Source organism: Saimiri boliviensis, chromosome 12 (genome assembly GCF_048565385.1).
Source record: "Saimiri boliviensis isolate mSaiBol1 chromosome 12, mSaiBol1.pri, whole genome shotgun sequence".
Classification (NCBI taxonomy): Eukaryota; Metazoa; Chordata; class Mammalia; order Primates; family Cebidae; genus Saimiri; species Saimiri boliviensis.
The window spans coordinates 17,693,194-17,707,620 of NC_133460.1; the positions used below are offsets into that span (position 1 = coordinate 17,693,194).

General features: G+C 42.8%; 1 protein-coding gene across 1 annotated transcript in view; it reads right to left on the reverse strand.

Moving 5' to 3' along the window:
- The window catches only part of OTOA (otoancorin), an 81,391-nt gene extending 67,451 nt beyond the window's left edge, over positions 1–13,940 (reverse strand). The window contains exons 1-7 of the mRNA XM_039477783.2: positions 11,048–13,940; positions 10,702–10,730; positions 10,579–10,609; positions 10,434–10,461; positions 8,132–8,219; positions 4,917–5,048; positions 2,580–2,815 (exon numbers count right to left, since the gene is read on the reverse strand). Coding sequence (XP_039333717.1) covers positions 2,580–2,815; positions 4,917–5,048; positions 8,132–8,219; positions 10,434–10,461; positions 10,579–10,609; positions 10,702–10,730; positions 11,048–11,138 — 635 coding nt within the window. The 5' untranslated portion in view covers positions 11,139–13,940. The remainder of the gene's footprint in view (positions 1–2,579; positions 2,816–4,916; positions 5,049–8,131; positions 8,220–10,433; positions 10,462–10,578; positions 10,610–10,701; positions 10,731–11,047) is intronic.
- Between the last annotated feature and the right edge of the window lie 487 nt (positions 13,941–14,427).

Genomic DNA, 14,427 nt, shown 5'->3' on the forward strand with positions numbered 1-14,427 from the left:
TTGAATGGGTTTTTCTGCCTTTTAGGTTTAGTGCTCACTCAAATGAGCAGTAGTAACCCAGAAACTCTCTCCCCCAATGCTGTTCTCTTCCACAACCCGAATGAATAAAGGAGGGAGAAGACACTGAATTTCATAGGAATAGTGTAATAGCCTGCAGAGCAAAAGGGTTTCATGAGTATGTGTCTTAGTGAAAAAACTGACACCCTAGAGAAAAGATGAGGTCAGTATATTATTGTTTTTCCCTACTGTCCTTTGGCTGCAAAAGATAAAAGGAATCTTCCACATTGTTATCTTCATATTGGTCTTTTCCTTCTTCTAAATTATTTTTAGATTTAGAAAGACTGTTTTATAGCCATAAAGTGCTACAATTAGTAAAAGGAGGGAGTTGGCAGTGGTTGCAATGCCTAGGGCTCTTGAAGTCCTAGACACAATCCTCTACTTTGGTCTACATCAAAGCGCAATTTCATGCAGGGCTAGGTGTAACCAATATAAGCTGGCAGGGCATCTCAAAAGGAGAAAAATCCTCCTTTTTCAGTGCTCTGTCACTCCTTCTGCTGTCCCTCAAGAAGTACATATCAGTTTAGTTCCAGTGAGTCTTTAAAACACACTCAGATTGTTTTTAAATCAAGAGAACAAGACCCAGGTTCAGAGCCTTGATGCTGTGGACTGAGCATTTGCACTTCCCCAAATTTCCTGTGTTGAAACCCTAAGTCCCAACATGACAGTATTAAGAGGTGGAGTTTTGAGAGATGATTAGGTCATGAGGCTGGATATCTCATGAATGGGATTAGTGCCCTTATAAAAGAGATCTCAGAGGGCTCAATCTCCCCTTGCACCATGTGAGGACACAGCCAGAAGTTGCCACCTATAAACCAGAAAGCAAGCCCTCACCAGACACCAAGTCTGTCAGCACCTTGATCTTGGACTTCCCAGCCTTCAGAACCATGAGAAATAAATGCTGTTTTTTATTAACTGCCCAATCTATGATATTTTTGTTATAGCAGCCCAATCTGATTAATACACTTAAACAAGCAACATATCTAGCTAGGACTTAGTGACACTTTCTTTTCCACTGTATTTATTTATCTTTTTTTTTTTTCGAGTCAGAGTCTCACTCTGTCACTTAGGCTGGAGTGCAGTGGTGCGATCCTGGCTCACTGCAAATTCCACCTCCCAGGTTCAAGCGATTCTCTTGCTTCAGCCTCTCAAGTAGCTGGAATTACAGGCGCCCGCCACCACACGTGGCTAGTATTTGTATTTTTAGTAGAGATGGAGTTTCACCATGTTGGCCAGGCTGATCTCGAGCTCCTGACCTCAAGTGATCTGCCTGCCTCAGCATCCCAAAGTGTTGGGATTACAGGCATGTAATCCCATTGATTTAAAAACAATCTTGATTTAAAAACAATCTGAGATTGGGATTACAGGCATGAGCCACTGTGCCCGGCCCCACTGTATTTATTTTCATGATGACTTTTACTTAAGACAAAGGGCACTGGTTTCTCATTTATAGCAATGATACCAAATTTATTCTTAAAATAAATATTTGTAAGACGAATTCATTACTATGAATAAAAACATGAAGAAAATAGTAGTACAGGCAGTGTAGAGTTATGGCAAAAATTGTGAAGATGGTAGCAGAGTGACTGAAATTTGAGAGACACTTTTTAAATCAAAGTCTCTCTCAACTCTACAGATTGTTTGGTTCAGTTTGGTTTGGTTTTGAGATGGAGTCTCACTCTGTCACCCAGGCTGGAGTGCAGTGGCATGATCTCAGCTCACTGCAACCTCCACCCCCTGGGTTCAAGTGATTCTCCTGCCTCAGCCTCCCCAGTAGCTGGGATTACAGGTGTACACCACCACGCCTGGCTAAGTTTTATATTTTTAGTAGAGATGGGGTTCTGCCATGTTGGCCAGGCTAGTCTCAAACTGCTGACCTCATGATTCACCCACCTCTGCCTCCCAAAGTGCTGGGATTACAGGCGTCAGTAATCCCAGGCATGAGTTGGGATTTTAAAATTTTAAGCTTTTGCTCCAAAACATGTATATCGACCTGTCCCCACCTGTCTTCTCCTTGCTGCCAGGTGATACCTCTTTGAAGTCTCACAACAGCCCCTGAAGGATAGTGTGATGAGTTAAGAAAGTGGGAGTGGCCAGGTGCAGTGGCTGATGCCTGTAATCCCGGCACTTTGGAAAGCAAGGCAAGTGGATCACTTGAGATCAGGAGTTTGAGACCCGCCTGACCAACATGGTGAAACTCTATCTCTAAAAAATACAAAAATTAGTCAGGTGTGGTGGACATGCCTATAGTCCCAGCTACTTGGAATTGAGGCAGGAGAATCACATGAACCTGGGAGGCAAAAGTTGCAGCCCAGATTGTGCCACTGCACTCCAGCCTGCATGACAGAGTGAAATTCCATTTAAAAGGAGGAGAAAGAGAGGAAGGGGAAGGGGAAGGGGGAGGGGGAGGGGGAAGGGAGGGGGAGGGGGAGGGGGAAGGGAGGGGGAAGGAGGGGGGAAGGGGAAAAAAGAAAGAAAAGAAAGAGAAGAAGGAGAAGAAGAAAGTGGGAGGAACCACTCACAGGTTCGTAAAGGCATCCTTGCACAGATCCTGAGGGAGCCGCTCTGTGATGTCTGGCTGGAGAAAGCTGCCTGAAGACCCCCTCAGCACCTTGCCCAGGATCTCCACACACTCCAGGGAGTTCAGCACCTGGAAACACCTCTCCAGGGTGATGAGAAACAGGCTGCGGTTCATGCCAGGACTCTGCAAGGCTCGGTCTCGAATCTCTCCTAAGTTGACAATGATGTCTTTCAGGTCCTAAAGAAATGAGAGAAGCCAGGGTCACCTTGAAAGAGCTGGCTCTTGATTTGGAAGCCCTGGGAGGGACCACACTTTGCAACAGTGGGGAAAGTCAGGATCGCTGTTTAACACCATTCTGCTATGTTGAAACTTCTAGAACTTTCCATCCCCTGCAGAACAAAGTCAAGGCCTTTACCTGCTCCACTCACGCAGGAGCCTTCCCACTCTCCACACCTTCCAATCACACCTCAGGCCCTTATCTACCTGGAATCTGCATCTCTCCTTTTCCTGATGAAATCTAGCTCATCCTTTAAGGCTGGGATCCATTGCCATCTCCTTGGTGAAGTCTTCTCTGATCCCTCGAACTTCCTACTTCAAATCAGATTTTCCTCTCTTATGTGCTCCCAGGGAATCTTGAGCCAAACTCTCTGATACATTAAAGGGACTCAGGTGTCTTTCCTCCAAGCTGGTGGTTCTCACCTCTGGCTGCACATCAGAATCACCTGGGAAGCTTTTTTACATTTTTATTTTATTTTTGAGACAGGGTCTCGCTCTGTCACCCAAGCTGCAGTGCAGTGGTGTGATTTTCGCTCCCTGCAGCTTCAACTTCCTGGGCTTGAGCAATCCTCCCACCTCAGCCTCCTGAGTAGCTGGAACTACAGGCACATGCCACCACACTCAGCTATTTTTTGTAGAGATGGACTGTTGTCCTAGCTGCTTGAGAGGCTGAGGTGTGAGCATCACTTGAGCTCAGGAGATCAAGGCTACAGTGAGCTATAATTATACCACCGCACTCCAGCCTGGATGACAGAGCAAGTCCCTGTCTCTAAGAAAAAAAAAAAAAAAGCCTCCATTTTACTGAGCATTGACTCTACTGTGCAAAGCTTGGAGCACACAGGCATCATCTCATTGATTCTCATGGCAGTCCTAAGGTTAAGCCCCATGGGTCCTAGGATCAGGCATTCCAAGGTGCAAATCCCAGGGCCTCTACTATCTGTGTGTCCTGAACAAATGACACACTTTTTCAAGTCCCGGTGTTTTTTTCGTTTTGTTTCGTTTGTTTTTTGAGATAGAGTCTTGCTCTGTCCCCAGGCTGGAGTGCAGTGGCACAATCCTGGCTCACTGCAACCTCTGCCTCTCAGATTCAAGGAATTCTCCTGACTCAGCCTCCCAAGTAACTGGGACTACAAGCAGGCGCCACCACACCCAGCTAATTTTTGTAGTTTTAGTAGAGACAGTGTTTCACCATGTTGGCCAGGATGGTCTCAATCTCTTGACCTCATGATCTGCCTGCCTTGGCCTCCCAAAGTGCTGGGATTACAGGCATGAGCCACCACACCCAGCCAAGTCCCAGGCTTTTAAATCCCAGTTTTTAAGGTCTCAGAGTCCTTACCTTGTGATATTCTTGGATCATTAACCTCATTTTGTGGAAATTATCTGTTTGTGTTTTTTGTCTCCCCTCCAGACTGTAAGCTCCTTGAGGGTAGGGATAGTTATCTCTGTGTCCACTGGTGCATAGCAATTATTTTTAGTGGATGTTTATTGAGCCAAACAATCAGGAGATCCTCAGATCCTCAATTGGGATCCCTCACTTCTTAGTACTCACAAAAATATGAATTAGGCCAGGTGCGGTAGCTCACGCCTGTAATCCCTGCACTTTGGGAGGCTAAGGCGGGTGGATCATGTGAAATCAGGTGTTCAAGACCAGCCTGGCCAACATGGTGAAACCCTGTCTCTACTAAAAATACAAAAATTAGCAAGGCATGGTGGTGCACACTTGTAATCCCAGCTACTCAGGAGGCTAAGGCACAAGAATCACTTAAACCCAGGAGGCAAAAGTTGCAGAGAGCTGAGATTGTACCACTGCACTCCAGCCTGGGCAACAGAGTGAGACCCTGTCTCGAAAAAAAAAAAAATTATAAAGCCCTTCATTTTAACTTTGGAGAAAGTAAGTGAGAAAACCTAGATCCTAAAGCTCCCAGGATGTTGGAGGAGGCGGAAGGAGGGAGGAAGAGACAAAGAAGGACCAAGGCCTAAGTTAGGTTCAATTTGATTCAATTCAACAAACACCACATGGTGCTGGACTTCCTCTACCCCCAGAATGCCAAGGATGCCTCACCAAGTGGTCTTTCTTGTCTTCTAAGAGGCATTTCATGGCAGTGCGGAACTGCTGGGCATCTGTCTTCCTCAGGTCCTCCAGCAGCTGTTGGGGCTGGTGCAGACGCTGCTCCAGGTGGTTTTCCACAGCTGCCTGTATTTGGGTTGTTGGGAGAGTCAGTGAGAACAGAAAGAGGAGCACATTGTCAGCACCATGGCCAGCGGCCCCAGTCAGCCACCTGTTCCTTGCAGAGACCACCACCAAGGGCCAGCAGTCTGGTTTGGCCAGCTCCAAATTTCCTTATTAGCTGCCAACATTTAAAAGTGAGGCAGTTCCTCACAAGATCAAGACTTCCAACTTCTCTTGAAAAATGCAAAGGTTTGGCAACACCGGGCACACATCCCCCTTTTGGTAATTGGCAAACCAAGGGACAGCTGTTTGCTGAAGTAACTCTCAGGCCCAGCCTACCTGATTCCCCCTTTCCGTGGCCTGCGTGGTCCCTGAAGGTGATTGAGCTTCCCATCCATAGCAGTTGGATTTTGCCCAGGAAGTTCAGTACCCCTCAGATGGCAGTGTGCCCAAACCCAAGCTACAAGCACAGGAGCAAAATATAGGCGAAATGAACAAACTCTGTGGCATCTCCTACAGGGCAAGGAGCAGAAGCCATCAGCCTCTCCTGAAAGAGACTTCCTCTGCTGTCTGGGTAATTGTTCTCTAAACCTCCCTTAAACAGACATACCCAGTGTGATGTCATGGGCAAGAGGTGAACTCTAAACCCAGACAACTCACGTGCAAATCTCCACCTTGATACTTACAAGCTGTGTGGCTTGGGCAAGTTACTTAACTAGGGTTACTAGATAAAATACAGGATGTGCAATTAAATTTGAATTTGAATTTAACTGAGCATCCTGGAAAAATGATGCTTTTTTTGTTTAGTATAAGTATGTCCCAAATGTTGCATGAGACATACTTAACTTTAAAAATCCCTAATTGTTTATCTGAAATTCAAGTGACATTGGGCATCTGTTTTTGTTTTTGATTTCAAGACAGGGTCTTGCTCTGTTGCCCAGACTAAAGTGCAGTGGTATGATCATAGCTCACTGTTACTTCAAACTCCTAGGCTCAGACAATCCTCCTGCCTCAGCCTCCCAAGTAGCTGGGACTACAGGCCATGCCACCATACTCAGCTAATTTTTTGTTTATTTGTTTGTTTGTTTTTGTTTTTGTAAAGACAGGGTCTTGCTATGTTGCCAGGGCCTGTCTCCAACTCCTGGTCTCAAGCAATCCTCCCACCTACACCTCTCAAAGTGCTGGGATTATAGGCATGAGCCACCATGCAGAGCCACATCATATTTTTATTTGCTAAATCAGTGACACTTATTCTGGGCCTCAGTTTTCCTATCTGCAAAATGGAAGCAATAGGAAGACTTACCATGTAGGGTTATTATGAGGATTGAGTGTGTAAAGTGTTTTCAGTAGTGGCTGGCACACAGTAAGTGCTCAATAGTGCCAGCTATTATTCCCTATCTTTACCAAGGTGAATAATGGCTTACTTAAAGTCTCATCCCTAAAATGAAAGGTCCATGACTGTCTTGCTCTCTACTGAGTCCTCAGTGTCTGGAGCTATGCCTGGCAGAAAGCAGATGTTAACTCAGTAGATATTGAATGAATAAATGAACATGGTTATATACACAGGAAGAGAAGTATCTACTAATCAGGTTCAAGTAGATACATCTCATGAATATCCATTATGGCTAGAGAGAAAGGGGCAGACATTGCTTCTCTTTCAGTTGCTCTGACTGATGAAAAGGAGAAGAAAAGCAGATGCCATGTGGGGCCAACAGCCACCTCCAGCTAGTGAGTATCCTGGGACCTGGCAGACAACAAGCTCTCTGAATATACTTGTGACATGAATGTTGGTTGACATTTCCATTTCCATTAAAACGTTAAGTAAAAATAAAAACAACAGCCAGCCGTGGTAGCTCACGCCTGTAATCCCAGCACTTTGGGAGGCTGAGGCAGGCAGATCATGAGGTCAAGAGATCGAGACCATCCTGGCCAACATAGTGAAACCCTGTCTCTAGTAAAATACAAAAATTAGCTGGGCATGGTGGTATGCATCTGTAGTCCCAGCTACTCTGGAGGCTGAAGCAGGAGAATTGCTTGATCCCGGGAGGTGGAGGTTGCAGTGAGCCGAGATGGTGCCACTGCACTCCAGCCTGGTGCCTGGCGACAAAGCGAGACTGTCTCAAAAAAAAAAAAAAAAAAAAAAAAGACATATATCAGAACTTTATTCATTAATTAATGACATAAATGACCTTTTGCTAAACTGAATAATTATTTCTCAATACTAAAGAAATTATTATCCAATTTTCTGTGCTATCCACAGTGTGATGGTAAAGATACAACATGCCACACTAGGCCAACAGTCAGGAATGTGCTGTGTAGTTCACCACAGTCACCACCACGCCCTATTGCCCCTTAAGGCAAATATCCTTTGCCACCTATCAACAAGCTTGTGCTGTTGTTTTCATTACAGTAGAGTTAAAAGAGGAAAAAATACATTTCTTCCACCCATGGTAGAAAGACTAATCCAAGACTATATCCAAATATCCACTCTCTCACTGCTCTTCATCAATGGAACCCTTCAACTTTTAGTGGGGTACTTGGCTCCTCTGCAGTAAGATGTGACTATGGAGTGTGGGCCAAGCTCACGTGCACAGAAGGAATTGTGTAGCTTGCAAGTCATATCCTCAGAAAAGAAGATGCTCATCCTCGTCTTCTCCCCAGCCCTCCCCTGGATTGGAGAAAGGATGTGGTGTTTCCACCACATGGGTGGTAACCCTCTAGGAGATGATACAGCAAAAAGGTAAAAGGAGCCTGGGTCCTTGGAAACTTCATGGAATAAAGCTGCCTTTTCTCTGTGGCTCTCCCACTTAGCTCTGACTATTACATAAGAAAGAAATAAACTAAATTATCTGAGTTGCTGTTATCTGGGGGTCTTTTTGTTGCAGCAGCTCAGCCTATACTCTAATATACCATGTTTCCATCAAGAGTGGGAAAATGAAAGAAACGCAAAATAGCTTACATCATATTTCAAGAAAAACTAGAACCCTTTTCCTCGCAGAAGTAAAGACATCTCTACATCCAGCCCACTTCTCCAACTTACCTGGCCCTTGCATTTGCAATCCCTGAGCACTGACATGGGAACATACACATGGGTCTCAGGTACACACCTGTAGGCTAGGGATGGTGAAGGCAACATTCCGGGAATTCAGATAGGCCAGGACTCTGTGGGACAGGTCATCCGTCCACATGTGGGAGCTTCAGTTGAAGACAGATGGGAAAAGGTCACAATGACAGATTCTTCTACAAGCAGTACTGCACTAGCTAAGTACCCAAGGGACACGTGGAATGGACCAGGGATGTTAGGAATTTTGTGCTTGGAAGTGGGAGGTTTCTCTCTTTTTTTTTTACAGGGTCTTGCTCTGCACAATCACAGCAGCCTCGATCTCCCCAGTCCAAGTGATCTTCCTACCTCAGCCACCCAAGCAGCTAGGACCACAGGTGCATGCCACCACACCCAACTAATTTTGTTTATTTTTTGTAGAGATGGGGTCTCACTATGTTGCCCAGGCTCAAACTCCTGGGCTTGAGCAGTCCTCCCAACTCTGCCTCCCAAAGTGCTAGGATTACAGGAGTGAGCTACTGCGCCTAGCCTGAAGTAAAAGATTTCTTAACCAGGCACAGTGATAAGGGAGTTTCCAATTTAAGGAACCTGCCTGGCTCCCATTCTCTCAAAGCCAATTCCCAAATTTCTAAGCTGTGTACAATATTCTCATTCCTATAACAATCTACTTAGATTGACTACTATCCAAACTAATGGAGTTAAAAAGATGTACATTTAAAAAGCAGATATGAGGTATACCATGAGAGTCTGGAACAGCATAGTTAGGAGTGTGGGCTCCAAACCTGGATTTGAATCCTAGTTCTATCACTTAGCTGTGTGGCCTGAGACAGTTTGCTAAATTTTCTTGTGCCTCAGTTTTCCCTTCTATGAAATATGGCTAACAACTGTGAGATTAAAATTTGTTCACACATTAAAATTGCTTAAAACAGTGCCCAACACACAGTAAATGTTCATAAACAGCCTTTTTTCTTTTTCTTTTTTTTTTTTTTTTTTTTTTTTTTTTTTTTGAGGCAGAGTCTCGCACTGTTACCCAGGCTCAAGTGCAGTGGTGTGATCTCAGCTCACTGCAACCTCCGCCTCGCGGATTCAAGTGATTCTCCTGCCTCAGCCTCCCAAGTAACTGGGATTACAGGAATGCACCACCAAACCCAGCTAATTTTTGTATTTCAGTAGAAATAGGGTTTTGCCATGTTGGCCAGGCTGGTCTGGAACTCCTGGCCTCAAGTGATCCTCTCACTTTGGCCTCCCAAAGTGCTGGGATTACAGGTATGAACCACTGATGAACAGCCTTTTGTAATCTTACTTCTTTTATAAATAAAGTGATGGATGAATGGATAAATTAATAAATAAATAAAATACTTAGACTGAAAGAATATTTCCAAAAATAACCATTGGCATTATCTTAGGGAAAGGAGTGGTTACGGGGATCTTTCACTTTAACATAACTGAGTATCCCTGACACAGGGCCCCAAGACCCCTATTTCTTATCCATCAAAGTACTCATTATATTAGAATTATTCATTAATATTGGCATTTCCACATTACCTAGCTCCTTGCCCCATGTCCCTGGTATCTGACACACAGACCTGTATGCAGTTAATAGCACAACAGTGAAAGGAATGGGCCCTGGAGCCAGGCCACTGGTTCACATCCCAGCAGTGTGGCCTTGATTCACCCTTCCTGGGCCTCAGTTTCACCATTGTGTGCAATGGGGAAACAATAGGACCTACCTTGTGCGGCACTTGTGAGGATTAGATGTGTTTCCATGCACCAAGCACTTAGCAGAATACCCACTACATAGAAAGCACTCAATAAATTTCAGCTCCTAGGCCCAGTGCGGTGGCTCACGTCTGTAACCCCAGCACTATGGTAGGCCAAGGCAAGCGGATCACCTGAGGTCAGGAGTTTGAGACCAGCCTGGCCAACATGGTGAAACCCCATCTCTACTAAAAATACATAAATTAGCCAATGGGCTAATTAGTGATGACAGATGCCTGTAATCACAGCTACTCAGGAGGCTGAGGCAGGAAAATTGCCTGAATCCTGGAGGCGGAGGTTGCAGTGAGTCAAGGTTGTAGCTTTACCACACTCCAGCCTGGGAAACACGAATGAAACTCCACCTCAAAAAAAAAAAAAAAAAAAAAAAAAAAAAAAAAAATTCAGCTCTTATGCTAGAGTGAAAAGGAATGAATGTCTGTGGAGCAAGAGTATTGACTTTTAAAACACTGTGCATTGATTGACATTTTTTGTAATGAGCACATATTACTTTTTACAATTAAGAGACTTTCATTAATAATTTTTATTAAAAATCTATCCCATCCTTTCCCCTCTCCTCTAGGGCAGGTTACCTTTGAAACTGTATGAGATCCAGCAGTGCTACAATGGGAATAAAATGAAAAGAGATCTTTAAAAGGAATCATTCCAGAGAGATCACAGCCGCATTCTGTTTGAAATTCGTAGAAGCAGCAAGTGGAGACCAAGGGGGCATATTACCATTCAGATAGCTTCCATCTACTATTTCTTCCTAAAAGGCAAAGAGAGAACATCAAGTATAACATCCAAAAGTTGGCAATTCCAGTAGAGAGGATTCTGATTAAAAGAAAATAGAACACTCACCGCCATTTTTTGCAACAACGGATGTAAATCTGTAAGAAAGCCATTGAATGTATAACTAGAATTGAACTGTATGACCTTCAAAACTACAAATATGGGTTAGTGGAAAAGCCCGAGAAAGCCACTCATGAAGGAAATTTTTAGTGAATTTAAATTATAACCGTCCACCATGAGAAAACTGTGGCTTGAAAAATGCTCTTAGAATAATCCTGAAAATCATACACACACACAAACACACACACACACACACACACACAACTTACGGCATCATGTACCTAATTGATCTATTCCACCACATTCCTTAAACTGTGTGGAAACCACAAAGGGTGATTCTTCCCTCAGGACTTACCCTGCCTGGAATTTCGAACTGTGTAACTCGATGCTCCATGGCTCAGAAAAAGGAACAGGAAAAGGGAGTATGTTGTAGGTTCCTGAGACATTCTCCTGCAGTTAATTTAAGCATAGAAGTGATTCAGATTTTTAAATTATATATATATATATGGACATTCAGAAGACAAAAGTAAAACCAAGTAGACCTAGAATCCCTTGAAGTCTTTTTTAAAAATAATTTTAAAACTTAGCTACTTTGCTTTATTTAAGCCCCAATTCTAGTCTTAAGACATTATCATCTCTCTCCTTGGTGACTACAATGGCCTTTGTATCTTACCACTACCCCTGACTCCTCTCAATCCCCACAAAAAGGCATGGTCAAAAGTATACTTTGGGGAGAGATCCAAGATGGCTGATCACTAGCAGCTCCCAGTGAAAACGCAAAGAACGAGAGGACGCCATACCTTCACATGAATTCTTATTGCTCACGCACCAGGAGATTCCCAGCGGAGGAGCCCCACGGGTCGCCAGCGCGACTCTTGTGACCAGCGAGGCGGTTTTGCCGGTGCCTCGGAGCGTTGGTTCTTGGTGCAGAGTCAGAAAAGCACCATCAATCTTAACGCCGCTGATTTAGTCGGCGCAGTGGGTTGCTCAGATTTCGGCGCTGAGAATCAATAAGTTGGATGTCCACTCAGAAACCCAATTACAAAGATTGTAATTATAAAGACCACAGATGGATAAATTTACAATGAAGGGAAGAAAACAGTCAAAAAAGGCTGAGAATACTCAAGATCAGAACGCCTCTTCCTCAGCAGGGGATCCCAGTTCCTCATCAGCAACGAAACAAGGCTTGATGGAGAACGAGTGTGTTCCAATTACAGAAGCAGGCTTCAAAATGTGGATAATAAGAAACTTCTGTGAATTAAAAGAACTTGTTCTAACACAATCTAAAGAAACTAAGAACTTTGAAAAAAGGCTTGACGAAATGTCAACAAGAATACAAAATTTAGAGAGGAAAATAAGTGAATTGATGGAGCTGAAAAACACAATACGAGAGCTACGTGAAGTATGCACAAGTTTTAACAGCCGAATTGATCAAGCAGAATAAAGGATATCAGAGGTCGAAGACCAACTCAATGAAATAAAACTAGAAGACAAGATTAGAGAGAAAAGGATAAAAAGGAACGAGCAAAGTCTCCAAGAAATATGGGACTATGTGAAAAGACCTAATCTACACTTGATAGGTGTACCTGAATGTGACGAAGAGAATGAATCCAAGCTGGAAAATATGCTTCAGGATATTATTCAGGAAAATTTTCCAAACCTAGTAAGGCAGGATAATATTCAACTCCAGGTAATACAGAGAACACCACAGAGATATTCCTCAAGAAGAGCAACTCCAAGGCACATAGTCGTCAGATTCACCAGGGTTGAAAGGAAGGAGAAAATACCAAGGGCAGCCAGAGAGAAAGGTCAGGTTACCCACAAAGGGAAGCCTATCAGACTTACAGCAGATCTCTCGGCAGAAACCCTACAAGCCAGAAGAGAGTGGGGACCAATATTCAACATCCTTAAAGGAAAGAACTTTCAACCAAGAATTTCACATCCAGCCAAACTAAGCTTCATAAGTGAAGGAAAAATAAAGTTTTTTGTGAACAAGCAAGCACTCAGAGAATTCATCACCACCAGGCCTGCTTTACAAGAGCTTCTGAATCATTACACATAGAAAGGAACAAACAGTATCAGCCTTTCTAAAAAATACCAAAAAGTAAAGAACATCAATATAATGAAGAATTTACATCAACTAATGGGCAAAATAGCCAGCTAATATTAAATGGCAGTATTAAACTCACATATATCATTATTAATTCTAAATTTAAATTGACTAAATTCCCCAATTCAAAGACAGACAGGCAATTTGGACAAAAAACTAAAACCCATCAGTATGCTGCATCCAGACCCATCTCACATTCAAGGATTCACAAAGACTCAAAACAAGGGATGGAGAAAGATTTACCAACCAAACAGAGAGCAAAAATAAATAAATAAAAAGCAGAAGTTACAATTTTTGCGTCTGATAAAATAGTCTTTAAAGCAACAAAGGTCAAAAGAAGCAAAGAAGGACATTATATAATGATAAAAGAATCAACTCAACAACAAGAAGAGTTAAAGATCCTAAATATATATGCACCCAATACAGGAATACCCAGACATACAAGACTTATAAAGAGACTTAGACTCCCACATAATAATAGTGGGAGACTTCAACATTAATATTACACAGATCAATGTGACAGAAAATTAACAACGATATCCAGGACTTGAACTCAGATCTGGAACTAGTAAACGTAATTAACATTTATAGAACTCTCCACTTTACACAAAATATACACTCTTATCAGTACCACATCATTATCAACTTAGAAGTTTAAACGAAATGTTGGTTGGCTCCTTGTTATTCTCTTCCCTCATTTTCTTTCATGTCTCCATTATTAAGGACAATTATAGGCATACCCATATTTAGACTGCATTCTAGCCCAGGCAAAAAAGCAATACCCCCATTCTCTCTCCCTCTTCCTCTTTCTCTTTCTTCCTCTTCTTTATTCTTTTTTTTTTTCTTTCTAAAAATAAAAAAAAATTTTTTTAAAGTATACTTTGGGCGAAGCATGGTGGGTTACATCTGTAATCCCAGCACTTTGGGAGGCCAAGGCAGGTGGATCACTTCAGGTCAGGAGTTCAAGACCAGCCTGGCCAGCATAGTGAAACCCCGATCTCTACTAAAAATACACAATTAACTGGGTGTGGTGGTTCACGTCTGTAGTCCCAGCTACTGAGGAGGCTGAGACAGAAGAATTGCCTGAATCCATGAGGTAGAAGTTACAATGAGCCAAGATTTCGACACTGCACTCCAGCCTGGGCGACAGAGCAAGACTCTGTCAAAAAAAAAAAAAAAAAAAAAAGTATAGACTCTACTATAACTGCCAGAAATTTATATCCAGAATATAAAAATAACTCTTATGATTCAGTAAGAAGATATACAAGCCAAGTGAAAAATATGAAATTAAACTTCATAAAAACAGATGTGTAAGTGGCCAATAAGCACACAAACAATTATCACAACATTAGCTAACAAGAACTTACAACTTAAACCCACAACGAGACCACTACAAAGTCATTAGAATGGCTAAAAATTTTAAAGACTGACTATATCAAATGCAGGTGATGATATGGAACAATGGGAACTCTCACACATTGTTGATACAGCTGCTTGGGAAAACTGTTTGACAGTGTCTTACAGAGTTAAATATACAATACCCTATAATCAAGAAATGTCACTCGTAGGTGTTTAACCAAGAGAAATAAAAACATGTCTACACAAATATTTGTATAGGTTCATTC